Source organism: Taudactylus pleione, unplaced genomic scaffold, assembly GCF_031769625.1.
Source record: "Taudactylus pleione unplaced genomic scaffold, aTauple2 ptg000006l, whole genome shotgun sequence".
NCBI lineage: Eukaryota > Metazoa > Chordata > Amphibia > Anura > Myobatrachidae > Taudactylus > Taudactylus pleione.
Window position 1 is genome coordinate 23,553,899 of NW_028284409.1, and position 27,190 is coordinate 23,581,088.

At 44.2% G+C, this 27,190-nt stretch overlaps 1 protein-coding gene across 1 annotated transcript in view; it reads left to right on the forward strand.

The window, feature by feature from the left end:
• The window catches only part of SAMD5 (sterile alpha motif domain containing 5), a 50,354-nt gene extending 24,134 nt beyond the window's left edge, over positions 1–26,220 (forward strand). Inside the window, exon 2 of the mRNA XM_088455634.1 lies at positions 24,544–26,220. Within this exon, the coding sequence (XP_088311760.1) occupies positions 24,544–24,552 (9 nt within the window). The 3' untranslated portion in view covers positions 24,553–26,220. The remainder of the gene's footprint in view (positions 1–24,543) is intronic.
• Positions 26,221–27,190: the final 970 nt, after the last annotated feature.

A 27,190-nucleotide genomic window follows, 5' to 3' on the forward strand; every position in this document is an offset into this window, starting at 1 on the left:
AGACTTTTGTCCCAACTGCAGTCAAACATTGGGAGCAGTGGCGTAACTTCATCCCAGGTGCCCGGAGGTAAAATAAATGCTGGGGCTCCCCCCCATTTAAAGTTAACCAACCCCCCAGCACCTATGCCAGCCCCAGGTGCTGCCGCCCCCCTATGCAGTTCCCCCAGTAGAGGTCCCCCTATGCAGTGCCCGCCTATGTAGTGCCCCCCAGTAATGGTACCCCTATGCGGTACCTCCATTAGTTGTCCACCTATGCAGTGCCCCCAGTTGTAATGCCCTTGTAGTGCCCCCAGTAGTAATGCTCCCTGCAGTGCCCCAGTACTAATGTCCCTTGAAGTGCCCCCAGTAGTAAGGGCCCCTGTAGTGCCCCCAGTTGTAGTGCTCCCAATAGTGCCCCCAGTAGTAAGCCCCCTGTAATGCCCCCAGTAGTAAGCCCCCTGTAATGCCCCCAGTAGTAAGCCCTCTGTAATGCCACCAGTAGTAAGCCCCCTGTAGGGCCCCCAGTAGTAAGCCCCCATAGTGCCCCCAGTAGTAAGCCCCCTGTAATGCCCCCAGTAGTAAGCCTCCTGTAATGCCCCCAGTAGTAAGCCCCCTGTAGTGCCCCCAGTAGTAAGCCCCCTGTAGGGCCCCCAGTAGTAAGCCCCCATAGTGCCCCCAGTAGTAAACCCCCTGTAGTGAGTAGCCCCCCAGTAATGCCCCCTGTACTAAACCCCTGTAGTGAGAACTCCCCCCTTGTAATGCCCCCTGTAGTAAGCCCCTGTAGTGAGCACCACCCCAGTAATGCCCCCTGTAGTAAGCCCCTGTAGTGAGCACCCCACCAGTAATGCCCCCTGCAGTAAGCCCCTGTAGTGAGCACCCCCCCAGTAATGCCCCCTGTAGTGAGCACCCCCCCCCGCACGTGCCGCGCGCACACACAAAAAGAAAACCCCGCTCCAGTGCTGCTGCCTTCCGTCCCCGGCGCCCGCTCCTCGGAACTATGGGAGTGACGTCATGACATCATTCCAATAGTGCACTGCAGGACCCGGAGCTCCCACCGGGGGAGGGGGAGAGAAGGAGCCGGGCGCCCGCTGGTAACACACTCAGCGGGTGCCCGGCGGCAAATGACTCCATTGTCTCCGGGAGTTCCCCCACTGATTGGGAGGTGTTTCCCACTCACCACCAGCACCCGCCTCCAGTGCATGCTGCAATTATTATTATTATTATTATTACCAGTTATTTATATAGCACACACATATTCTGCAGCGCTTTACAGAGAATATTTGGCCATTCACATCAGTCCCTGCCCCTGTGGACCTTACAATCTATGTTCCCTATCACATGCCCACACACATACACACTAGGGTTAATTTTTGTTTGGAGCCAATTAACCTTCCAGTTTATTTTTGGATTGTGGGAGGAAACCAGAGCGCGCGGAGGAAACCCACGCAAGCACAGGGAGAATATACAAACTCCACACAGTTAGGGCCGTAGTGGGAATCGGACCCAGACCTCAGTGCTGTGAGGTAGTAATGCTAACCATTACACCATCTGTGCTGCCCCGCAATGCAGAGTGTGTTAAGGGGAGAAGAATTAAGTGAGAGTGCTCCAGTAAGTAAAGCAATAAGTGACTCTAAATTTAAAAAAAGAAAGTATAAGAAAAAAAATTGATAAAATATAAGATTATAATTAATAACAATAAATAATAAAAATACTTTTCTGGCTTACACAGCTATATGCATATTGGGCCCACTTACCTTAATAAACTGGAGCGGGCCCACGTCATCAATCAATACCTGCAGTACATGAAATTCTGTTTTACCTAAATGCAATAGACAAATGTGGCAACTATTAGAAACTCTGACTTCAAGCTTTGCGTTCCACTATAAGCACCATTGCCTGTGTATTGCTCATATTGGTCATTTTACCAGACATATATGTGTGTTTAAACCTGTACATCTGTGGAATTTTTGCATTTATCACAATCTGTAGTTTTATTTTTAGTACAAAGAATTTGTTTGAAATATTGTTTGGTAAATATTTATTTTTGTAATTTTATGTTTGTTTCTTTTGACCAAACATTTCAGTTCCAATTTTCCATTCCTCAAGGGTATACAGCTTAAAGCCATATATTGCTTTGGAGGTCACAAGAACTATTTTAGGATTATCATTTTTTTTGTGAAGAGCATTTCTGTTTGTGATATGCGAAATATGATGTGCTAAGGTTGATATAAATGCAGGGGTCAACGAAGGACTTTATTCAAAGTTTGGAAAGCCTTCAAGGTTACCTCAAACTTTTGCTTGCTCACACAAAGAGGTCAATTTTGTTGGGGGTTTTTTTCTTCATTTTTTTCTATAGACCTAGAATTTCAGCTCCCTTTTTCTCTTTCATGTACAGTACACCCTCTGCTCCATGGTTCCAACTACCACTGCTCTCCATGCATTTTGTAGAAAAGATAGAAACAATGTGATCCACCCTGGCATGCTGATAGACATATAAAATGTCTATAATAAGTAAATCATTTATTAATATACAAAATCATGTGCAAAGGGATTGATTGTGTGCACTGGCCCTCACACATACACAGGAAAGCAGAGCGGGGACCTTTATAGGTGAAACCTCAGAAGGGATGGACACATTTGATGTCCCCCAACTCCAATATTGCTATGCGGCCTGATGATTTGGAATTACACCTCTGATTCTACTCATCATTTTTGCTCACACACTAATGTGTGTACAGTATATGCAAATTGTCATATGAGTCGTTACAATAAGCATAGTCCATACAGCGCTCCTAATACATATTTAACAGCAGCTTATTCATTAACCATCATATAAAACTGATACTAAATGCATTTTATCACTCACCTAAGATTGATTTAAAAGCTTTTATATTTTCTAGCTCCTTTTTGCTTTAGTGATAAATAATAACATTCATGTTCATGGTGAAGTGAATATCATGCATTTTGTAAAATAATCAGAGGGGTTTTTTGACAGATAAACTATTTTTTTAAAAAGCTTTTTGGGGTCTGTTCATAGAAGATTGAATATGTATAAAGCTTTTAGTAGATTGTTGCCAGGCATGCACTTAGTATAAAGAATTATGGAGAGAGTTGAATCTTGAATCTCTGTCAGATATAATGCAGGGTTAAGAATTTCTTATTTGCAATATGGTCAATATTATTGATTTGAATTATGATATATTATAGTTTAGTTTATAGCAATATCCTGTAAATAAAATTATACTTATTTTGGGTATTAAAGGTTTTTGAATGAGGATCTCAATATGTAGATTTTAAATGTTATTTTGTTTTTATTTCGCATTTACAAACCAAAAGCTTCTAACATAAAGCTCTCCTGTCTCTCTACAACCCCACTCAGGTGTATCCCAGCATTTTGGCTACATATTGTAATTGCTGAAATTGCCTGGTCATGCATGCTCACTGCATTGGCATCCAGGAACATGCAGTCAAGGTAGGCTGTCATACTCCTGAGATTTCATATAAAAATGATTAGAAAAATGCAAAGAAGATATTTATAACTTATAAACATCTTCTCTGTTTATTGTAGCCAGCTTTGTGGAGCTCCTTGGGACTTTAGGGAGACAAGAGATGAGGCAGCAACAGCTCAGCCTCGCTTCTCAGACACTGCTTGAAGAGCTGGACACGGAGCCACACCACCGCCAGTAAGCTGCACAGAAATAGAGCTAATAGAGGCATGCCTCTGAGTATGGGGACGAGCCTTGGATGTGTCATGTGATCAGGAAGTGCACTGCAGTGGTTAGAGATCGGAGCTCAGTCAGCAATCAGCAGCAAGAGAAGACATGGTGATGCAGGTAGGAGAATAAATGGACACTGAAGTTTAGTGTAGTGAGGGGAGAGTTACAGTGAGTAGGGGATGAAGCAGGCTCCCAGCACTCAGACCCATCTCCATGTGTGCCTTCCCAGCTATTGACTTCACCGCATGTCACTGATGGCATCCCAGTCTTCCAGGTGCAGAGTCGATGAAAATTGTACTGATAACCAGTGAATCATATAAATTTATGTGCCGACTGTCCAACTTCAATGTGAAGTTTTAACTGTGGACTTTTGCTGACATACTGCATTATGGAATAATACTGTTTACTACTGAGATTACTTGTTTGCTTCTAACGATGACTTGGAGAAACTTTACCATTGACAATGTAGACTAGATTACCCAGCACAAATAAAAAAAGCCTCTGGCAGTGGTTGTATAGCAATAGCATTCATAATGCAACCCTATGACATAGCTTAGTATGCATAGCTGCAAAATTATGAAATAAAAGCACTACTTTACACCATATACTGTTGGAGGTATCTAAGTATATGTATCATATCTTTCTGGTAGATGTATAATGACTAAATAATAATAATAATAATAATAATGACTAATAATGACTAAAGAGATAAATAAGTAATGAGAAGGCTGGCATGTGAGGAATGAGAAGGGTGACATGTATGGAATGAGCAGGATGACTTGTATGGAATGAGAAAAGCACTTTGTAAGGAAAGAGAAGGCTGCCATGTGAGGAATGAGAAGGGCACCATGTGAGGAATGAGAAGGGCACCATGTGAGGAATGAGAAAGGCGCCATGTGAGGAATGAGAAGGGCACCATGTGAGGAATGAGAAAGGCGCCATGTGAGGAATGAGAAGGGCACCTTGTGAGGAATGAGAAAGGCACCATGTGAGGAATGAGAAGGGCACCATGTGAGGATTGAGAAGGGCACCATGTGAGGAATGAGAAGGGCGCCATGTGAGGAATGAGAAGGCTGCCATGTGAGGAATGAGAAAGGCACCATGTGAGGAATGAGAAGGGCACCATGTGAGGAATGAGAAGGGCACCATGTGAGGAATGAGAAGACTGCCTAGTGAGGAATGAGAAGGGCACCATTTGAGGAATGAGAAGAGTGCCATGTGAGGAATGAAAAGGCTGCCATGTGAGGAATGAAAAGGCTGCCATTTGAGGAATGAAAAGGCTGCATTGTGAGGACTGAGAAGGGCAACATGTGAGGAATGAGAAGGCTGCCATCTGAGAAATTAGAAGGGCACCATGTGAGGAATGAGAAGGGCGCCATGTGAGGAATGAGAAGGGCGCCATGTGAGGAATGAGAAGGCTGCCATGTGAGGATTGAGAAGGCGAATGAGAAGGCTGCCATGTGAGAAATGAGAAGGGCACCATGTGAGGAATGAGAAGGGCGCCATGTGAGAAATGAGAAGGGCACCATGTGAGGAATGTGAGGCTGCCATGTGAGGATTGAGAAGGCGAATGAGAAGGCTGCCATGTGAGAAATGAGAAGGGCACCATGTGAGGAATGAGAAGGCCACCATGTGAGGAATGAGAAGGCTGCCATGTGAGGAATGAGAAGGCGAATGAGAAGGCTGCCATGTGAGGAATGAGAAGGCTGCCATGTGAGGATTGAGAAGGCGAATGAGAAGGCTGCCATGTGAGGAATGAGAAGGCTGCCATGTGAGGAATGAGAAGGGCACCATGTGAGGAATGAGAAGGGCACCATGTGAGGATTGAGAAGGGCACCATGTGTGGAATGAGAAGGCTGCCATGTGAGGAATGAGAAGGGCGCCATTTGAGGAATGAAAAGGCTGCCATGTGAGGAATGAAGAGGCTGCCATGTGAGGAATGAAAAGGCTGCCATGTGAGAATTGAGAAGGGCACCATGTGAGGACTGAGAAGGGCACCATGTGAGGAATGAGAAGGCTGCCATGTGAGGAATGAGAAGGCATTCATGTGAAGAATGAGAAGGCTGCCATGTGAGGAATGAAAAGGATGCCATGTAAGGACTGAGAAGGGCGCCATGTGAGGAATGAGAAGGTTGCCATCTGAGGAATTAGAAGGGCACCATGTGAGGAATGAGATGGGCGCCATGTGAGGAATGAGAAGGCTGCCATGTGAGGAATGAGAAGGCGAATGAGAAGGCTGCCATGTGAGAAATGAGAAGGGCGCCATGTGAGGAATGAGAAGGGCGCCATGTGAGGATTGAGAAGTCTGCCATGTGAGGAATGAAGAGGCTGCCATGTGAGGAATGAAAAGGCTGCTGCCATGTGAGGATTGAGAAGGACACCATGTGAGGACTGAGAAGGGCACCATGTGAGTAATGAGAAGGCTGCCATGTGAGGAATGAGAAGGCATTCATGTGAAGAATGAGAAGGCTGCCATGTGAGGAATGAAAAGGCTGCCATGTGAGGACTGAGAAGGGCGCCATGTGAGGAATGAGAAGGGCGCCATGTGAGGAATGAGAAGGCTGCCATGTGAGGAATGAGAAGGCGAATGAGAAGGCTGCCATGTGAGAAATGAGAAGGGCACCATGTGAGGAATGAGAAGGCCACCATGTGAGGAATGAGAAGGCTGCCATGTGAGGAATGAGAAGGCTGCCATGTGAGGAATGAGAAGGCTGCCATGTGAGGACTGAGAAGGGCACCATGTGAGGACTGAGAAGGGCACCATGTGAGGAATGAGAAGGCTGCCATGTGAGGAATGAGAAGGCATTCATGTGAAGAATGAGAAGGCTGCCGTGTGAGGAATGAAAAGGCTGCCATGTGAGGACTGAGAAGGGTGCCATGTGAGGAATGAGAAGGTTGCCATCTGAGGAATGAGAAGGGCACCATGTGAGGAATGAGAAGGCTGCCATGTGAGGAATGAGAAGGCGAATGAGAAGGCTGCCATGTGAGAAATGAGAAGGGCGCCATGTGAGGAATGAGAAGGGCGCCATGTGAGGATTGAGAAGGCTGCCATGTGAGGAATGAAGAGGCTGCCATGTGAGGAATGAAAAAGCTGCCATGTGAGGAATGAGAAGGGCGCCATGTGAGGATTGAGAAGGATGCCATGTGAGGAATGAAGAGGCTGCCATGTGAGGAATGAAAAGGCTGCCATGTGAGGATTGAGAAGGGCACCATGTGAGGACTGAGAAGGGCACCATGTGAAGAATGAGAAGGCTGCCATGTGAGGAATGAAAAGGCTGCCATGTGAGGACTGAGAAGGGCGCCATGTGAGGAATGAGAAGGGCACCATGTGAGAAATGAGAAGGGCACCATGTGAGGAATGAGAAGGCCACCATGTGAGGAATGAGAAGGCCACCATGTGAGGAATGAGAAGGCTGCCATGTGAGGAATGAGAAGGCTGCCATGTGAGGAATGAGAAGGGCGCCATGTGAGAAATGAGAAGGGCGCCATGTGAGAAATGAGAAGGGCGCCATGTGAGGAATGACAAGGCTGCCATGTGAGGAATGACAAGGCTGCCATGTGAGGAATGAGAAGGACACCATGTGAGGATTGAGAAGGGCACCATGTGAGGAATGAGAAGGCTGCCATGTGAGGAATGAGAAGGGCGCCATTTGAGGAATGAGAAGGGCGCCATGTGAGAAATGAGAAGGGCGCCATGTGAGGAATGAGAAGGTCGCCTTGTGAGGATTGAGAAGGCTGCCATGTGAGGAATGAGAAGGCTGCCATGTGAGGGATGAAAAGGCTGCCATGTGAGGAATGAAGAGGCTGCCATGTGAGGAATGAAGAGGCTGCCATAAGAGGAATGAAAAGGCTGCCATGTGAGGATTGAGAAGGGCACCATGTGAGGACTGAGAAGGGCACCATGTGACGAATGAGAAGGCATTCATGTGAAGAATGAGAAGGCTGCCATGTGAGGATTGAGAAGGGCGCCATGTGAGGAATGAGAAGGGCGCCATGTGAGGAATGAGAAGGGCACCATGTGAGGAATGAGAAGGGCACCATGTCAGAAATAAGAAGGCTGCCATGGGAGGAATGAGAAGGGCACCATGTGAGGAATGAGAAGGGTACCATGTCAGAAATGAGAAGGCTTCAATGGGAGGAATGAGAAGGGCACCATGTGAGGAATGAGAAGGCTGCCATGTGAGGAATGAGAAGGCTGCCTAGTGAGGAATGAGAAGAGCACCATGTGAGGAATGAGAAGGGCACCGTGTGAGGAATGAGAAGGCTGCCATGTGAGGAATGAAAAGGCTGCCATGTGAGGAATGAAAAGGCTGCCATGTGAGGAATGAAAATGCTGCCATGTGAGGAATGAGAAGGCTGCCACATGAGGAATGAGAAGGCATCCATGTGAGGAATGAGAAGGGTGCCATGTGAGGATTGAGAAGGGCACCATGTGAGGAAAGAGAAGGGCACCATGTGAGGAATGAGAAGGGCACCATGTGAGAAATGAGAAGGCTGCCATGGGAGGAATAAGAAGGGCACCATGTGAGTAATGAGGAGGCTGCCATGTGAGGAATGAGAAGGGCACCATGTGAGGATTGAGAAGGCTGCCTAGTGAGGAATGAGAAGGGCGCCATGTGAGGAATGAGAAGGGCACCGTGTGAGGAATAAGAAAGCTGCCATGTGAGGAATTAGAAGGGCACCATGTGAGGAATGAGAAAGCTGCCATGTGAGGAATGAAAAGGCTGCCATGTGAGGAATGAAAAGGCTGCCATGTGAGGAATGAAAATGCTGCCATGTGAGGAATGAGAAGGCTGCCACGTGAGGAATGAGAAGGCTGCCACATGAGGAATGAGAAGGCATCCATGTGAGGAATGAGAAGGGTGCCATGTGAGGATTGAGAAGGGCACCATGTGAGGAAAGAGAAGGGCACCATGTGAGGAATGAGAAGGGCACCATGTGAGAAATGAGAAGGCTGCCATGGGAGGAATAAGAAGGGCACCATGTGAGAAATGAGGAGGCTGCCATGTGAGGATAGAGATGGGCACCATGTGAGGAATGAGAAGGGCACCATGTGAGGAACGAGAAGGCTGCCATGTGATGAATGAGAAGGGCACCATGTGAGGAATGAGAAAGCTGCCATGTAAGGAATGAGTAGGGTGCCATGTAAAGAATGAGAAGGCTGACGTGAGGATTGAGAAGGGCACCATGTAAGGAATGAAAAGGGCACCATGTAAGGAATGGCTAAGGCACAATATAAGGAATGACAAGGGCGCCGTGTAAGGAATGACAAGGGCACTTTGTTAGGAATGACAAGGGCACCGTATAAGGAATGACAAGGGTGCCAAGTAAGGAATGATAGAGCTACCAAGTAAGGAATGACAAGGGTGCCATTTAACAAATGACAGGGATGCCATGTAAGGAATGACAAGGGCATCATATATGGAATGACAGGGATACCATGTAAGTAATGACAAGTGCACCATATATGGTATGACAGGGATACCATGTAAGGAATGACAAGCGCACCATATAAGGAATGACAAGTGTGCCATACAAGGAAAGACAAGGATGCCATATAAGGAATGGCAAGTGTGCCATATAAGGATTGACAAGGGTGCTATATAAGAAATGACAATTGTGCCATATAAGGATTGACAAGTGCACCAATATCAGATAGCAGACTTAGGGTTAGGCACTACCCCTGGGAGGTTAGGTTTAGGCTGCGAGCATGGGGGGGCTAGGTTTAGGCACTTAGGGGGGGATTAGGGTTAGGCACTTGGGGGGGAGGTTAGGGTTAGGCACCCCTAAGGGAGGGTTGGGGGGGGGAATTAGGTTAGTTATACTTCACCTAAGGACGATCAGGATTTCCTCCTCTGTTGGGCTGGTGCTGTCGGGATTAGAACCACCGGTAAATCATACTGAATCCCATAATAGATATGCATCAGAGAAATTAACCACATGATTTATGTATGACTGCATATATACAAATATTAATTGCCTTGAAAAGAATAAACATGTGATAGCTTATTTTAATACTGTATGGCCATGCAGGCTGTATGTGTCTGCTGGAGCAGAAGAAAGATAATAGAAACATCTGCTCTACACAATGTACTGTGGTTATAAAGCAACAAGTACAATTATTAGACAAAAGCAAGTTAACAAAAGCAAAATATGAAGGGATCACATAATCTCAGTCAAAATTTGACAATCATAAAGGAGAGCTAAATATATTAAACATTTTGCGTGTTTGTGTGTGCTTATTTGTGTGTATGTTGTGTGTACACATATATATATATATATATATATATATATACAGTATACATATATATATAGAGAGAGAGATATACAGTGCCTTGCAAAAATATTCACCCCTTGGCTTTTTACCTTTTTTGTTACATTACAACTTGTAATTTTTTATTTTTTTTTACTCAGAATTTTATGTGATGGATCTGCACAAAATAGTCTAATTTGGTGAAGTGAAATGAGAAAAATATATATAAAAGAGAATCTTTATAAATAAAATTCTGAAAATTGGCATGTGCATATGTAATCACCCCCATTGCTATGAAGCCCCTCAAAAGTTCTGTTGCTACCAATTACCTTCATAAATCACATAATTAGTGAAATTAAGTCCACCTGTGTGAAATGTAAGTGTCACATGATCTGTCAGTATAAACACACCTTTTCTGAAAGGCCCCAGAGGCTGCAACACCACTAAGCAAGAGGCATCACAACATGAAGACCAATGAGCTCTCCAAACAAGTCAGGGACAAATTTGTTGAGAAGTACAATTCTGGGTTGGTTTATAAAAAAATATCCAAATCTTTGATGATCCCCCGAAGCACCATCAAATCCATCATCATCAAATGGAAAGAACATGGTACCACAACAAACCTGCCAAGAGAGGGCCGTTCACCAAAACTCACAGACCGCGCAAGGAGGGCATTAATCAGGTAGGCAGCACAGATACAAAAGGACACCATGAAGGAGCTGCAGAGTTCCACAGCAGAGATTGGTGTATCTGTGCATGTGTCCACAATAAGCCGTACACTCCATAGAGCTGGGATTTATGGAAGAGTGGCCAATGATAAAATTAAGAAGACACGATTTGAGTTTGCCAAAGGCATGTGGGCAATTCCCCAAATGTATGGAGGAAGGTGCTCTGGTCAGATGAGACTAAAATTTAACTTTTCGGCCACCAAGGAAAACGCTATGGCTAGAGCAAACCCTACACATTCCATCACCCCAAGAACACCATCCCCACAGTGAAACATGGTGGTGGCAACATCATGCTGTGGGGATGTTTTTCAGCAGCAGGGACTGGGAAACTGATTCGAGTCGAGGGTAAGATGAATGGTGCTAAATACAGGGATATTCTTGAGCAAAACCTGTTTCAGCCTGCCTGTGATTTGAGACTGGGACAGAGGTTCACCTTCCAGCAGGACAATGACTAGAAGCATACTGCTAAAACAACACTCGAGTGGTTTAAGGGGAAACATTTAAATGTGTTGGAATGGCCTAGTCAAAGCCCAGATCTCAATCAAATTGAGAATCTGTGGTCAGACTTGAAGATTGCTGTTCACAAGCAGAAACCATCCAACATGAAGGAGTTGGAGCAGTTTTGCCTTGAGGAAAGGGCAAAAATTCCAGGGGCAAGATGTGGCAAGCTCATAGAGACTTATCCAAAGCGACTTGCAGCTGTAATTGCTGCAAAAGGTGGCTCGACAAAGTACTGACTTTAGGGTGGTGAATAGTTATGCACGCTGAAGTTTTCAGTTATGTTGTCCTAAATGTTGTTTGATTCACAATATAAAAAAAACACAACTTCATAGTTGTGTAACACCCCGCTAAGGGTACTGTTCTAAGAGTGGTGTGCTGTGGTGTTTCCTTACCAAGTAAAACGGTCTCTGGATCATCTTGGTTTCTTCTGGAATGTCACCAAATAGATACAGGCAATGATGGGCAAAACAGTTGGTATATTTATTCAACAATTTACAATGCAATTTGCACACACACTTTAAGACAGGAAAGTACGCTGAGATCTGTATTTTTATAATGACTGGAACTGCACGGACTTCGGGACAGCCCACCTGTGGCTTAAGAGGGTTATATCACGACAGTACCATAGAACATTGCACGGTAGTTAAATTACATAAAAACAACTATATATATATATATATGATATATATATATATCTTAGAGAGTCGATAGATAAAACAGCAAATATGAGAGTCAATACACTTTACTACTTGCTGGCCAGCTAATTCATTAATGTGGTGCACAATTGTTGCTCCAATGAGTCTATAAACTTGTAAGAGATGCAGATGACTTGCGTTAATTAATTGATTAAATCCTGTCACTATCTTGGCTGCACTGTCCTGTCTTTCTTCCTAAGCCTGTTTGTTTACTGATGCACAGGTGATTCCTGCTTTATACGGGCAATAAAGTTTCTAATTATAATCCTGTTAAGGGCTGTTGACACTGTTGCTAAACTCTCTCCAAATCCTCTGCTCTCAGTACACGGGTTATAGTGCTAAGGCTGTACGGAGAATAACAATGTCTGGCATAAATATAGCTTTGCTGAACCTCAATATGGCTGCGCTGATACTGACTTGCGGAGTTCAATAAGGGTTTGATGGGAGCAGTGTAAATAACTGGAGTAGTAATTATAGCTGACAGAAATTGAGGAATGAATAAATAAAAGTTCTGGATCAGTCCCTAAAGTCTGTGGAGCCTGAGAGCTGACTGGGTAAGACAGACGGTGTTATGTTGCTTTCTAATGAGACTACAGCCCTTTCCTGTTAAATGCACTATATGGGGACCTTTTATCACTCTGTCTCCCTCTCGGTAGCGGCTCCAGGCACGGGCAAGCAGGTCCATCGCCCGGAGCGCTACTGTTTCCGGAGGGCGCAGGAAATGCCCACCTCCCTCCCAGCACTATAGGACATATTTAAGCTCAGGGGAGGGAGCGGAGGAGGGAAGGGGCGGTAACATATGACGGCGCTGGGCACAGCACAGCCTAGCGCCGGCCCTGCTACCTCTCCTACTAAGTGCTTTATGTTGGGTACTGCAAGTCCCTGAGGGAGCTGTCACTCACCAGCACTCCTCCGTCCTCTCTCTCTCCACAGGGTCTGCCTAGTACAGCCTTTCCCTCCGCCTCCGTACTCAGTGAAGCAGGGGAGGGCAGTCACAGATGCCTCCCGTCTGCCTCCCACTCCGCCTTCCGCTCTGCCTTGACAGGTTGCTGTCACTTGCACTCTGGAAGGTGGTGAGACACTCCTGAACTCACTCTCTGCCTGCACTGCTGGGACCTCAAGCTGTGCTGCCCGTCTCTGGCCGCCGATCACTTTCTGACAGGCTGTATCTCCTCCTTACGACTGCTCCCTCAGGACTCCAGCGGCTCTTCTCTTTGCCGTCCGGTAAGTCCCGCTCTTCCTAAGGTACGGGATACTTTACACGGGAGCTCCGCTCCACAGCACTGGCTCAGGCCAACCACATTAACGGCCCCCGCTAATCCTCCTTATATAAGCAGCGGTCACATGCGGGACTCTTTCCTGCTTACTGCTCGCGCCGCTCTCCCCAACGCTCACCTTCTCCTCTATGGGGACAGTTTTCCCCAATACAGCGGCCAAACTTAGACGTCCCTGCTGGGTGCCCATTATTAGTTATAGTCCAGGGAGGGCAGCCTGCTCCAATGTCCTCTCCTTTGGGGGGTTCACATATATGAATTGGCCAATAAACACTTTAGGGGTATCACAGTTGTAGGCATGTTCTGTGAATGAAATGATGCACACATTCAAACAATCCATTTTAATTCCAGGTTGTGAGGCAACAAAACATGAAAAATGCAAAGGGGGGTGAGTACTTTTGCAAGGCACTGTTTCTATATAAAAATGTATATAATTTTGGAAAGGGCAACTTCTGACAAGAGAGAATGAGTGAATGAGATTTATATACTCCCATAGTCAAGTATGTATCCAATAGCACAGTGAATCCGAAAACTGTGTGCTGCAAAGAACTACTAGGGGTACCGAGGGACCGGCATATTTATGAGCTGAGCTGCACGCTGCCTATTAGCCTTAGAGGGGCATGGCATGCCCATTGAATACCTCCTCCATAGGGGCACACTGTTCTTTTGGTCACATAGTCAATATCTGCAGTCATGACTAGCTGTGCACGACCGACAGGCGCTCCCTGGGGATGGACCATTCTAGGTGGTTAAACATGTTGGAAGGCTCTCAGTGCACTAACTGCTATGTGATAAACTACCTCATGTCACACTAGCTTTTTAGACATGTGAGTAGAGAAAGGATTTATAATGATTCTAAGTGTGCCATGAAGTGAGAAAGTTTTGGAAACACTGCAGTAGCAGCATTAAGCACTAGCTGTCTCTCCCTGTGACATCATCACCCTGTGACAATCCTATATACACATACAGATAAGGTAAAACAAAATGTGAATTGGTAGAGGGTGGTTGGAAAAATCCAGAGGTTGCATAGCGGGATCTGTTATCCAGTTCAAAAGTACTGTTTCATATAAGTTCATACATTTTAGGATGTCCTCAACTAAGCTCAGAGGTGCCACATTGCAATGACCAAATTGGTATGTTATGGACTAATATATTTAATGAAAGCCACTTGTTTGAAAATGTATTTTTCCTTTAAGTTGGTCTCTCAAGTTTAGCTTTGGTCATTAAAAAGCATTTTATAATCCTCAGACCATCGATGATGGTCTATATTCTACATTATGTGTATACAATCATTTTATATTCACTGTAAACATTTAGTTGTCGTGTTGTTTCCCAGTTCAAAATTAATACTGAAGCCAGGGTATGAAAATTGTATTGGACATTTATGTATAAATATATATATATAAAAAATTTTGAGTCATGTTGTTTGTTAATAAATTTGACAAAACTGATTTGGTGAACCGGAACATTAGTGTAAAAAATATTTTACATTGGATTGATACCATTCACATGGCTGACCAGAAATATAATAATTAGTTAGCCATAAGAAATATATAAAGCCTACACACACAAGGGTTTTGTAAATTAACGATTTTAGTAAAAGATTTTCGTAAATTTTTTCAAGGGAAAAATTTACGAAAATCGTTTACTAAAATCGTTCATTTACTAAATGTAATGAACGATTTTTTTGAACTACAAACGATTTTTGCATATTCCCTTAATGAAAATCATTGTGTTGGTCAGTCTGACTAAACTACAAACGTGAATGCGCATGAACGATAATCAATAACGATAATCGTTCAAAAAATCGTTGTGTGTGTATGCACCTTAACAGTTCAAGTTTTGTGATTCTACAAGTTTATTTTTAGTAATAACGAATAATTTAAAAAAAATTACTACTTACTGTATATAGGTTTCATTGGTATTTCAAAGTACTCTGCTGCAAGGCAAGCACTGGGCCTGATTCAGAGCCGCTCGCTGCATATTCAGAGCCGCTCGCTGCCACAGCTATGTGAGCGGCCATATACCCATACGCATGCGCAGTTGTGCGAACATCGCTCAGAGCGAACGAGCGGCCGCTTACGAGCGTCTCTGAATCAGGCCCATAGTTATATTGTCAGTGGACGGGATGCCAGCCGACGATATACCGATGCTGGAATCCCACTGCCCGGCAAAATGCAGACACCGCTATTACCCTAAGGGATCAGGATACCGGTGTTGTAATCCCGACAGTTGGCATCCCGATCGTAAGACAGTGGACCCAGGTGAGTGTTAGCCCGACCTTGCAGGGCAGCATTCCGGAAGCAGCCGGAGAGAACCTGCTTCTTTCATCTTCGGGGGGCGAAGCCAGACAGTAGTTGGCATTAGGCCCTGCCCCCTCAACAGGAAACCCCCGTGATTCGCGGGTCCACGAGGAGGGCGCGGGGCTAAAATACACGATTCACACCATCAAGCCACGACCTTCCATATGGACCTGTAAATGTCTCGGAAAATCTCTCCATCCTGCCCAATTCACTAGGAAATGGGCGGATAGCGGGTGATTTGCCTACTCTTTCGGGGGTGCGGGGTGTTACAAAAAAAACCAGAAGCCTCCAGGGAGAGTAGGCAAGTATGGGTTTAGGCACTCCCGGGGGGACTTAGAATCAGGCTGCAAGAGGGGGGGTTTGTGTTAGAAAGCCCTGGGGGGACTTAGGTTTAGGCACCCCCTGGGAGGGTTAGGATTATGCTGCAAGAGGGGGGGGGTAGGGTTAAGCACCCCTGGGCGGAGGTTAGGGTTAGGCACACCCCCAGGAGGGTTGGGTTTGGGATGCGGGAAAGGGAGGTTAGGGTTAGGTACCACTGGGTTGGGGTTAGGCACCCCCAGGGAGGTTTGGGTTAGGCACCACTAAGGGAGGGTTAGGGGGGACACAGGGGGAGAGTTAGTATACTTACAGCCGCCATCAGTATTCTGCATGTTGAGGCTGCCACTGTCGGGATTTGAACCGGCGGCTACTGAGTCGCCGGTATTTCATAACCAACCCCTACACAGATATAGCTATATAGTTAATTTTAGCACCAACTAGAAGCCTTTCACTCTGCCGGCCAGGGAGACTTGCCCTCTCTTGCGGGCGGCCAGGAGCACCACCCGATTTTATGGAGCCTCCTGGCCGTTCCGGGAGAGTAGGCAAGTATGATTTGTACTAATATCAGCATTGCTTCCGACTCAGCATTAGGGCCAACACTGGTGGAAAAATAAGTCACACGAGACACAATTAAATATCAACTGTACTGTTATAAATACATTCTTTTTTTTTTTATAGTAGGGGCTTAGTTTTCCAAAATAACTTTCCTACTAACTAATGTTATAGGTTTAATTTTCCACCTGTCAGCAGGAGGAAAATTAAACCTACAATTTCCCTACTCATGCAGGGCAGAACTACACAGGGTATGGGACTGTGACTATCTCCTGCTCCCTGCTGTGCCTGTATTTGGTTGTGAGTGCAATCATACACTTGGGGGTTGGAGCGGGATTGGAAACGGAGATCACTGGGGTGACGGGCAGTGCCAGACTTTTACTGGAGTGGGGGGGGCTACAGTCCTAGCGCCTAGGTAAAATCCACCACTGGTAATATCTTGAGAATTTGGCCATATACATGCCAGCAAGTACACAGGTCCAAGCATCTAATCCTTTTGCTTATTTTTTTCACATGTTGCATACCTGAAACAGAAACTAGAAGTGAAGAATCATGGTCTTAATAGAAATTTATTAAATCTTGAAGAGAGATAAAGTGTAGAGAGATAAAGTACCAACCAATCAGCTCCTAGCTGCCATTCTTCTAGAACAGTCTGTAAAATGCCAGGTAGAAGCTGATTGGTTGGTCCTTTTCTCTCTCCACTTCATCTCTCTCCATATTATTATTACTATTATCTATTATTTATATGGCGCCACAAGGGTTCTGCAGCGCCTTACAAAGTACATAAGCAAATAAACAACAGCGACTTATAGTACAAAACAATGCAGGACAAGCACATAGTTTATAAACATTGCTGCAATAGCGATCATAACACTCAAATAAGCAGCAGGGCGTCAGCAACCAAGTGTTAGGTGCCCTTGTGGGGAGTTAGGAGTAGGCGATCGTATGAGACAGGGAAGGAGAAGCACATGAATGGAAAAGGCCCTGCTCATGAGAGCTTACATTCTAAAGGGGAGGGGAAGACAGACAGGTGTGACACAGATGGAAGGCTTTCATGAAGTAGTGGGTCTTGAGAGATTTGTAGAGAGGAGTGGAGTCTGGTAGGGAGGAGAGAGTTCCAGAGGTAGGGAGCATCACAGACAAAATCTTGGAGGTGGGAATGGAAGGAAGTAATCAGTTGGCAAGAGAGGCGGTGTGCATTTGTTGAACAAAGTGGGTGGGCAAGAGTGTGAAGTGAGATGAGATCCGAGATGTAAATGGGAGAGGATTGGGTGAGGGCTTTGTAAGTGTGTGTAAGAACCTTGAATTGGGTTCTAAAGGGGAAGGGATGTATAGGGAACCAGAGAGTGTCAAAGCACAAGGAGATTGAGCACCCCTCTAAATTTAGAAGATACATCTGGATTCATATTTATATTATTGTCAGCTTTACTCTGGAACAGACTCCGTGGACCATACAATTTTTTGTCTGGGCAATCACCAAGCAACAGATGGGCCTCTGCAGTTGTCTCTAAAGAAATCCTTTGGACTACCTTTGTTTCACCACTCCAAGGGACATTCCAAAAGCGTGATGTTGCTTTGACACTCTCTGGATCCCTATTCATCGTGATTTGGTAGAGACTAATCCAATTGGAATCTTTAAGTATCTTTCCACTGTCATCCTAAGGAGTCGTAGAGCAATAAGCTATTGACATTCATATCCACCTGTATATAAGTACTATATGTAGGGGTAGCCTAATTTACAGACTGGCTTATGCATGTTTTTATATGTATTTTTATTATATATTTTTTATTATATACATCATTATTAAAATTATTTCAATTTATTAATTGATTGCACTTCATCTGGTTTTATTATACTCATTAAGAGAACTAATCTATATTAGCGCTGTATTTTAACTTTTGTATTCTTTCTAATGAGTGTGACTACACTCATTAATTACAGATGCTTTGGAAATTTGGTCCACCTGAGCACCTGTTGTGAAGATTTCTTCACATCATTTATCTTGAGACAAGGGCATGCTTGAATGTAGAAGGAACAGTGGGCCTGATTCAGAGCCGGACGCTCTGACAACAGCGCTCGCTCTGAATCAGGGCCCTCCTACCTAAAATTGGAGCGGCCTCCTGGCCGCTCGCATAGCTGTGCGTGACCACCCACAGCTTATGCGAGCGGCCAAAAAGATGGTTGCGATGAGACCCTACACCCTACACTCGTGATGTCAGTGGGGCCGGCCCCAGACGGTAGACGTTCCCATGGGAATGCCTCCGTCTGGGCAGCAACGCCCCCGGCATGCCCACCAAAGGGGGCGTGCTGTCACTCACCATCTACAGCACGCTTGGCCGTCGCTATGCGGTCTCACGCATGCGCACGACGGAGCTCCCTCCATCGTGTGCATGCGCACTAGGGCACCATTGACCCGCTTGCGAGCGCTCAGCGCTCGCGAGTGGGTCTGAATCAGGCTCTGTGCCTGATGAGAGGGAGAGATTAAGGAAGTGGGGAAGATGGGAACAGGCATAAGGAGACAGGTAGCGGAGGAGGCAGGAGGGGATAAGGTCAAGGGGGGGCCAGATGAGGGCTATGACTTCCTCTCCTGATACAGGGGAGAAAGATGTCAGAGTTGGTGAGATGGGTGGGGAGAAATGATCAGGGAAAGGAGGGGGATGGGGTGGAGTGCTGGGGATCTGGTGGGGTGTGATGTCCTAAAATAAGCAGTCAATTTAATTTAGATGCAAAGTAGGTTGCAAAGTCAAGGGCAGAGAGTGTGGAGGGGGGGTGAGGAGGGGGTGGGCAGAGGAGGGAGTTGAAAGTGGCGAAGAGACGCCGGGGGTTAGAGGACTGGGAGGAGATGTGGTTCTTGAAATATGACTGTTTAGAGAGGAAAATGTCCCTCAAAGTCCCTGTGACTTCACAATTTCTAGCAAGTTGGCAAGGAATGTATTGAAATTTTAGCCACGCCATATTGTTTGCTGTTGGCAAATATAGATAATCTTTACAAGGTAGATACACACGTGGGTGTTTACATACCTTTTTTATTAAACATAAGAGAAATGACACTACTACCCTATTTCCAGCAGTCTCACAAATATATAGTACACTGAAAACTTATCAGACAGTAAATTTGAAGTTTTGAATTTCTGCAAAATCCAGATCTGATTGATGACAGAGGTGCAAGTGGCTCTCTATTCAGATTTCTTTACTCCACTTATTAATAGCATCTCTCTGAGATGTTGGAATGATGAAACTGGAAAAAAATACTGTAACAGAAAATTGTATATGGGCTTCTTGGTAATTGTAATAGCTTGTGAGGATGGTTCTGCCTTTTAAACGATTGCCCCTTTAAAACATCGGGCTTACTGGCCAGAAACTCATTGATGCCTGCATGTCGCAAAACACATTTTTTTTCTATTTCATTTTCTAAACAGCACAAGTGGTGCACCTAAATCTGAGCTGACGCCCATAAATTCCTTTCAGCAGAGGTGACTTACAGATTTGCACATCTGTACAAACTAGCTAATAGGATTTTGGTTTAAAATGAAACCTATCTACAAACAAAGTCATATTTCAAACTTATCCTAGCAGATTGCAGATGTCAACAAAGTGTACAGAGGATGAGCCATTTGCACAAATTATCTGTTGGGATACATTAGGAATGCACTTGCTTAGCATTCATTGCTAAATGACTCATATGTCATAACATATGGTGCCAATCAGATGTAGTCTCCGTGGTAATTTCAGAGCCACCCCTAAATCTTATTGTGTGTGGGCTTTTAGTCTAGGTATTATTATTATCTGATATACGTATTGTTGCAGCAATTTATTTTTCTTTATTTCACGCAGTGTTGTCTCCTTGAGTTTAAGACAAATGTTTCCCAGTATTACACTGTGACGGTGAATTGCCAAATAACATACTCTACTACCAAAAGAAGTTTGATTGTATGGCTATATACTGTAAAGTCTGGTTGAACAGTACCTTTAATTTAGCCATACTGATACATTTTATAATGAAGTGCAAAAGGAATAAAAATGTAATAATAAATATAGTGATACAGAGAGCAATTTGCTTGTCCAAAATGCCAACAGAAATGATCAGCACACACTACAGTAAATTATGTTTCTTTCATAATAACAGTCCCAACCCCTTCCTTGATTGTCCTGCCTTCTCACAGAGTAGAGATGCTTATCAATGGTTCAAACTATCAATGAATGCAAAGCATTGATGGCACCATCAATGGATAACCCTTCAATAGCCATACCAGCTTGATGCCCCCCTGTGTCTCTCTGACCTCATCTGGCCTGTGTCTCTCCTGCCTGATGCTACTGTGACTCTCTAACCTATTTCCATCCCATGTCTCTCCAGCCTCATACCCCCTGTGTCTCTCCAGCCTCATACCCCTGTGTTTCTCCAGCCTCATGCCACCTGTATCTCTCAAGCCTCATTCTACTCTGTGTCTCTACAGATAATTTGCATCATCCATATGGCAGGTGTAGATTATCCATCTGAGTACAGCCTCCAATGTGAGCGGTTCTGCATTTATAATTATTAACAGTCACGATATACAGTAGCGCCAACATATTCAGTTGTTCTTGGCTATTGGGAGCAAAATAGTAATAAAACAAGATGACAGACAGAGAAGAGAGATAAGGAGGCCCTTCTCCCAAGCTTACAATCTATAGGGAAATAGACATTAATACACAAGGATGGTGCTTCATATTGCATATTGGCCCAACCACATTGCAGAGGCTCTTGGTGGGCTGTATGAGTGCAATGTTGGCTAGGGTCAGGAGGATGTGAAAGTGAAGAAAGAGAAAGTATGTTAGTACAGACTGTATCGAGGGGATATAATTGGGTAGGATAGTTTATGAAGGTAATGTTGGTGGTTCAGGAATTTAATAAGCTTGCCTGAAGAGGTGAATTTTCAGGGAACGCTTGACAGTTTAGAGACTAGAGGATCATTCCATGTCAAGAGGCCCCATTTTGAAGATCGTCCCCACCTGCTGAATGTGCACTGCAAAGGTAGTGACAGCTGCACCCACCCCCAACTTGAGGGCCATAGTTTTGCTGCTTTTGCATATTGTGAAGTAAAATATCCCAAAGTTATTATGACATATATGCCCAACTTCATGTAAAATGTTATCAAAATTGGAGATGGTCAGGTGGGGACCCCTGGTACACTTGACGTGGAATGATCCTAGAGGAAAGTCTGTGTGTGGGAGAGCATTTCATAGAGTGGGTGCAGCACGAAAAAAGGCCTGTAACTGAATTGGAGCAGGTAAGGAGTGTGGAAGAGAGACGCAGATCTTGTGCATAGCAGAGAGGGTGAGCTGGGAGATATTTTGAGATAAGTGAAGATATATACAGTATGTTGGTGTAGTTTGGTTACTAGCTTTATGTGTATTTTATATGAATGCAACCACTATCAGCAACACACCTTGATACTCTCATTAGTTGCAACATCTCTGTGCGTCTGTTTAACCACCATTACCTCCCAGTCATCGGACAGGAATGCCCCATAAATATCTGCTACTGTGTGTCAAACTTTGTATTGCAACAAAATTATGACACAGACGTGGTGCGACTCAAATGCATAGGCAGACGAAAAACATTGCTCCACTACGTCCAAAATCGCCGTTGTGTCTGACTCAGAAACAGACTCATACTGTGCAGCAAAATTTGGACCATTGCACATCTTGTGTTAAGCAATAGCACCCACATGATCATTGTGCCTACCAATTAATCCTGTAGTACTACTTGACTCCTTCAGCATTCTTTTTTTGGGGGGAAATAGTAGAGAAGCAGTTGTGAATATTTGACTACTCCTGGCACACTGACTTATGAGATGTAGTTACAATCCCAATTGTCGGGATGCCGACGCCAGCATCCTGTCTGCTGACATCCCGACGGTAAGTATTGGGTTTAGGGGGAGGGTTAGGAATAGGTACTAGGAGGAGGGTTAGGCTGCGATGGGAGAGGGTTAGAGTTAGGCTGCAGGAGGGAAGGTTAGGTTTAGGCTGTGGGAGGTATATGGGTAAGGGTAGGATTAGTATACTTACGTGGTTGTGTCGTGATTGTAACCCAGTCAGGATGCCGGCGTCGGAATTCTGAGCGCCGAGATCCTGAGCACCAGCATCATGTACCCAACCTAGCACACACAATGTACCAGTCAGAGTGCCAGGAGCTCCCAGTGCCATGATGAGTGAATCAGAGTTCACAATCAAGTATTTAGAATATTTTCTCACAGTGGGCACAATGTACTAAGCATCGCATCCTTGATGCAGTACATCCCGCCTCGCTTCGGGTACATACCGCGGTTGATTACCACGATATGTACCTAGAAATGCAATTCACATCGCAAAGGACAGCTCTCCCGATAAGAGCTGTCCTTCGAAGTGCCTCCGAGTACAAGGACTTCCGGGTTTAACACCCAGAAGTCCCTCTGGCGTCCTTCTGCGCTTGTGCGTCCTATTTGCATCACTTTGCGAATAATGTACAAAGTCGCACAAAGAGACATTTGGGGCTACTGAGTCGCACGGTGGTCACGCATTATGTGTAGAGTGTGGTTGCACGACTTGTAGAGTGTGGAGATTAGATTCATGTAGGTCAAATATCTTTTTGCAGAAGGTATGAATTTATATTAAACATGTAAATGTTTGTGACATTAACCCCTCCATAACTCTCACTGCCCTCTTCACAGATTTCTCACTGCCCCATCCACAGTACTCCTATTGTTCCTCCACAGACCTCACTCTCCCCCCTCCACACAATTCTAACTGGCCCCTCCACACACTTCTAACTGGCCCCTCCACAGACCTCTCTCTTCTACCTTCATAGGCCTCTCTCTGCCCCTCAACAGACCTCTACCACAGATTGAGAACCGCTGCTCTATATCAATTACTAAAGTGGCTGTGATTATGAGGCTGGGGCTAACAGGAGGACTCCCCAATCCATCCGTGGGTCAGGTTAATACTGAGTATGACTTCATTGTTCCTTCAGTTTTTACTCTTAACCTAATTTATAATATTGTGGTAAAATGATCAGGGTCAAATTTGTCTTAAAACATTAATTTTGCTTTATAGCGTAAAAATGTATGGCTGTGCTTGAAAGAATTGTTTGCAATAATGTCAAATTTGCAAATGCTATTCATACTGTCACACTTTTGAGATATGTAATATAAACAACATAAAAACATACGTCTTTTGGGTGCATTGTTTCATTCTTCTTATTAAACTACTGCTAAGGGAAACTTTTTACATAACTATCTAGCTATATTACAGTACCTCAATTCTGCATGATTGCTGATTCCCCCTTGTCAGATAAATAATTTGGAAATTGGGGTGGATATACATGAAAAATGCAGCATATGAAATAATGGAAAATGCACTGTGATATTCCTGTATGTTGATGTAAAAGTGGTTATGGGTCAATTTTTTTAATTTTTTTATTTCATGTATTTTTTATCTTGGTTTTAACACATCCAACATACATAAAAGCTTAAATGGTAAATTGTACACCTCTTAAAGTGCAACAGTCACCCACACAAAATGGAGGCAACAATTTTGTGGACTGAATAAACATTAATGACAATACAGTCTATTAATTTATAGAAGCCAAGGGCTTTGTGATGTACCTTAGTGATGTCACTATTTCCTATCAATTGTTACAATGCTTTCTCATGAATATTGGGAGCTTTGGTATGAAAAAAAGTGCAAAAATTAAGTTTGTTGAAAGACACAAAAGAAAGTCACTTAGCTGATACCGGTAACAGTACAAAGGAAAATTGCTAGCACAAGGTTAAATAGATTACATACAGCTACACAAATAGAACTCTGTGAAGATGTCAAGTTTCCTACATAAAAAGTGTTAAACATACAAATGTGTTTAATATACAATGAAATGTTTTGGTTGTAGCATTCCATTTAAAAAGTCACTACAAGAGTCAAAAGCTGTAAAATAATATAAAAACTACAATACCCAAAAAACTGCGTCATTCAAATAGTGTCTGCATAGTAAATATAACACATTTGTATAGTTAAGAACAGCAAAGTAATAGATCAGTGGGCATGCATAATTTGACTGGCAAGGTCATCTTCAAATGACCCAGCATTGTCACCTCAGCAAATGAGAGCTTCCTGTATTCACAGCAGTATTATTTTCCATGGTAAAGACAGGTGAACTTATACACAGACGCAATTATTACAGCTGTATTCTCTTTTATTTATTTTTTTTAGCAGTTTTAAAGAATACATGGTTCCATTCCAAGGATGCAGCACACAGAGTTTCTGGTTTGGTGAAAGACAGGACTGATGTGATACAGGGATTCAAGACTCAAGATCGTTTTCTCTGATCAGTGAGGTTATATTATGCAGCAGAAGAAGATGGCATGCTCTCTGATGTTTTATTCAATTAAACTCTACTTGGCTGGGCCTCAGTCAGATGTTACTGAGTACCAGTTGCTATAATATGAGCAACATTTATTTTTTGTTACAAGTCTATTTTCTTGCATTTTAATTTTCCAATTCTGCAAACTAGCTGCTCACTTTCAACATTTAATCAAAGAAGCAGCAGGTACAGATGTGTCCTCATACACCTACGTCTCCCTCTTCCGCCATGTGGAACGAGAAACCTAGTGTGATTCCCACACTGCAATCATTTTCCACAATTTTGCTACTTTTGCCTGTACTATCCTACTTTTTCACAATCCTGCATCTTAGGCCCTGATTCAGAGCCGGACGCTCTGACAGAACGCTCGCTCTGAATCAGGGCCGTCCTTCTGAATTTCACCACCCACAGCTATAGCGAGCAGCCAAAAAGATGGTCGCGATGGTCAAGACCATCGCGACCATCGGGCTTGCGACGAGACCCTTGTGGTAGGGTCTTGTCTGCCGCAAGCCCTGGAGTGCCTTTGGCTCTATCAGAGCCGAGAGCACTCCCACTGACATAACTTGTGATGTCAGTGGGGCCGGCCCCAGACGGTAGGTGTTCCCATGGGAACGCCTCTATCTGGGCAGCCACGCCCCCAGCACGCCCACCAAAGGGGGCGTGCTGTCACTCACCATCGACAGCACGTCCCCTTTGTAGCGAGACCTGGAGCGACGGCTTGGCCGTCGCTATCCGGGTCTCGTGCATGCGCACAACGGAGCCGGCTCCCTCGTGCGCATGCGCACTGGGCCAACATTGACCCGCTTGCGAGCGCTCAGCGCTCGCAAGCGGGTCTGAATCAGGCCCTTAGTTCGCAAATAGTATACAATGTTTTTTGTCACAAAGTAACTAGTAAAATAAGTCACAGATTAAGCATAATGTTGCTTTGGGGGATCGCTCATATCAGACCACCCCTATGTACTTTTTCTTCGACTTTTCTACATTTTCCTGCTAGTATTTTTTTTGTTCTCATTCTTGCAGCTTAGTTCACAAATATTGTACTACAGTAGGTTTTTTTGTCACAAAGGAAGTGGTATAACGTCGCAGTTTAGGAATGATGTTGCATGAAGTGGGTCACTCGTTTCAGACCTGCTTTGGGTACTATTTCCTCAACATTGCTACTTTTTTCCTTCATTGTGCTACTTTTTTCTGATACTTTATCTTTTATTATACATTGTACTACTTTTTCCTCACTTTTGCTTTTTAGTTCACTTATAGTGTACCAAGGCCCTTTTGCAAGGGGCCAGGTGATGGTCGCGACAATCGGGCTTGCGACGACACCCTTGTGGTAGGGTCTCATTCCCGCAAGCCCCAGTGAGCTTCCTGCTCTAATAAGCTGGAAGCTCAACTACCTACATCAGTAGGGCCGCCCCCAAATGGCAGGTGTTCCTTCGGGATCAACATCGACAGCCACCCCGTTTGTAGCGAGCCCCGGAGCGAGTGAATTTATCACTCGCTCCGGGGCTTGCGCACGCCGCATGTGTGCAATGCCCCACCATCAACCCGCTTGCGAGCGCATAGCGCTTGCGAGCGGGTCTGAATCAGGCCCCAAGTACTTAGGATTAGTGTTTTGGCGCGGTTATCTAGCAAAGTCTGTGGCGCATTCAACATGGCCATTCGGCACAATTTTAGGATAGGTTCATGTGGACACATCTGTATAAACTATCTTGTTTTAAATATCTAGGTAGACAGCAACATAAAAGTATGTTTTGTTTTTAATACCAGTAAGAAAGTGATGTTTTTAAATTAAATTATGTAATCATATTTTAAAATGTCTTTTGTGTTTGAACTGAAAAAAAACCAACCCTTTATTTTATTCTGAATATATGCAACTACGGCTTGTTTAGAAGAAATAATTTTGTTTGGGGCAAAAGTTTTTTCCCAATAAAATAATTATTCATATACTGAATTCTTCTGACCATAATTTAATTGCATTATAAAATAGGCTATACAACTCATACAATAAATCAATTTTATTTTACAGTTCCTTAGAAGGCTCATATCCCTTCACTTTACCTTGTAGCGCTTTGTGACATTAAGGGCCTCATTTAAAGTTAAGAGTAAAACCATTTAAAGGTGCAAATTTGCACCAGGACAAACATGTTGCGTTACAAGAGGTGCAAATCCAATTTGCTTCGTTATTTGCATGCAAGAAAACTACAACCTGATTCTTCATCTTACACACAAATTCTGCCTTACATCAGGTGTCTGAGTGGAAGGGGGGTTCACAGAGGTGCAAAGTTCTGTCGCTACAATAATCAACTTTGTACTGTATGTGTAAAATCACACTTGGTAGAATTTAGAAATTATGAATAATGCTGGAATGGCAATAGTCAGTATATTCTGTTGTGCAGTTTAGTTGGGGTTATATTGGAAGTGTTTATAACCAAATTCCACCAGGGAAACATTCAAAATAGTGTGGTCAAATGCAGTATAATTAATCCACAAACATTCAGA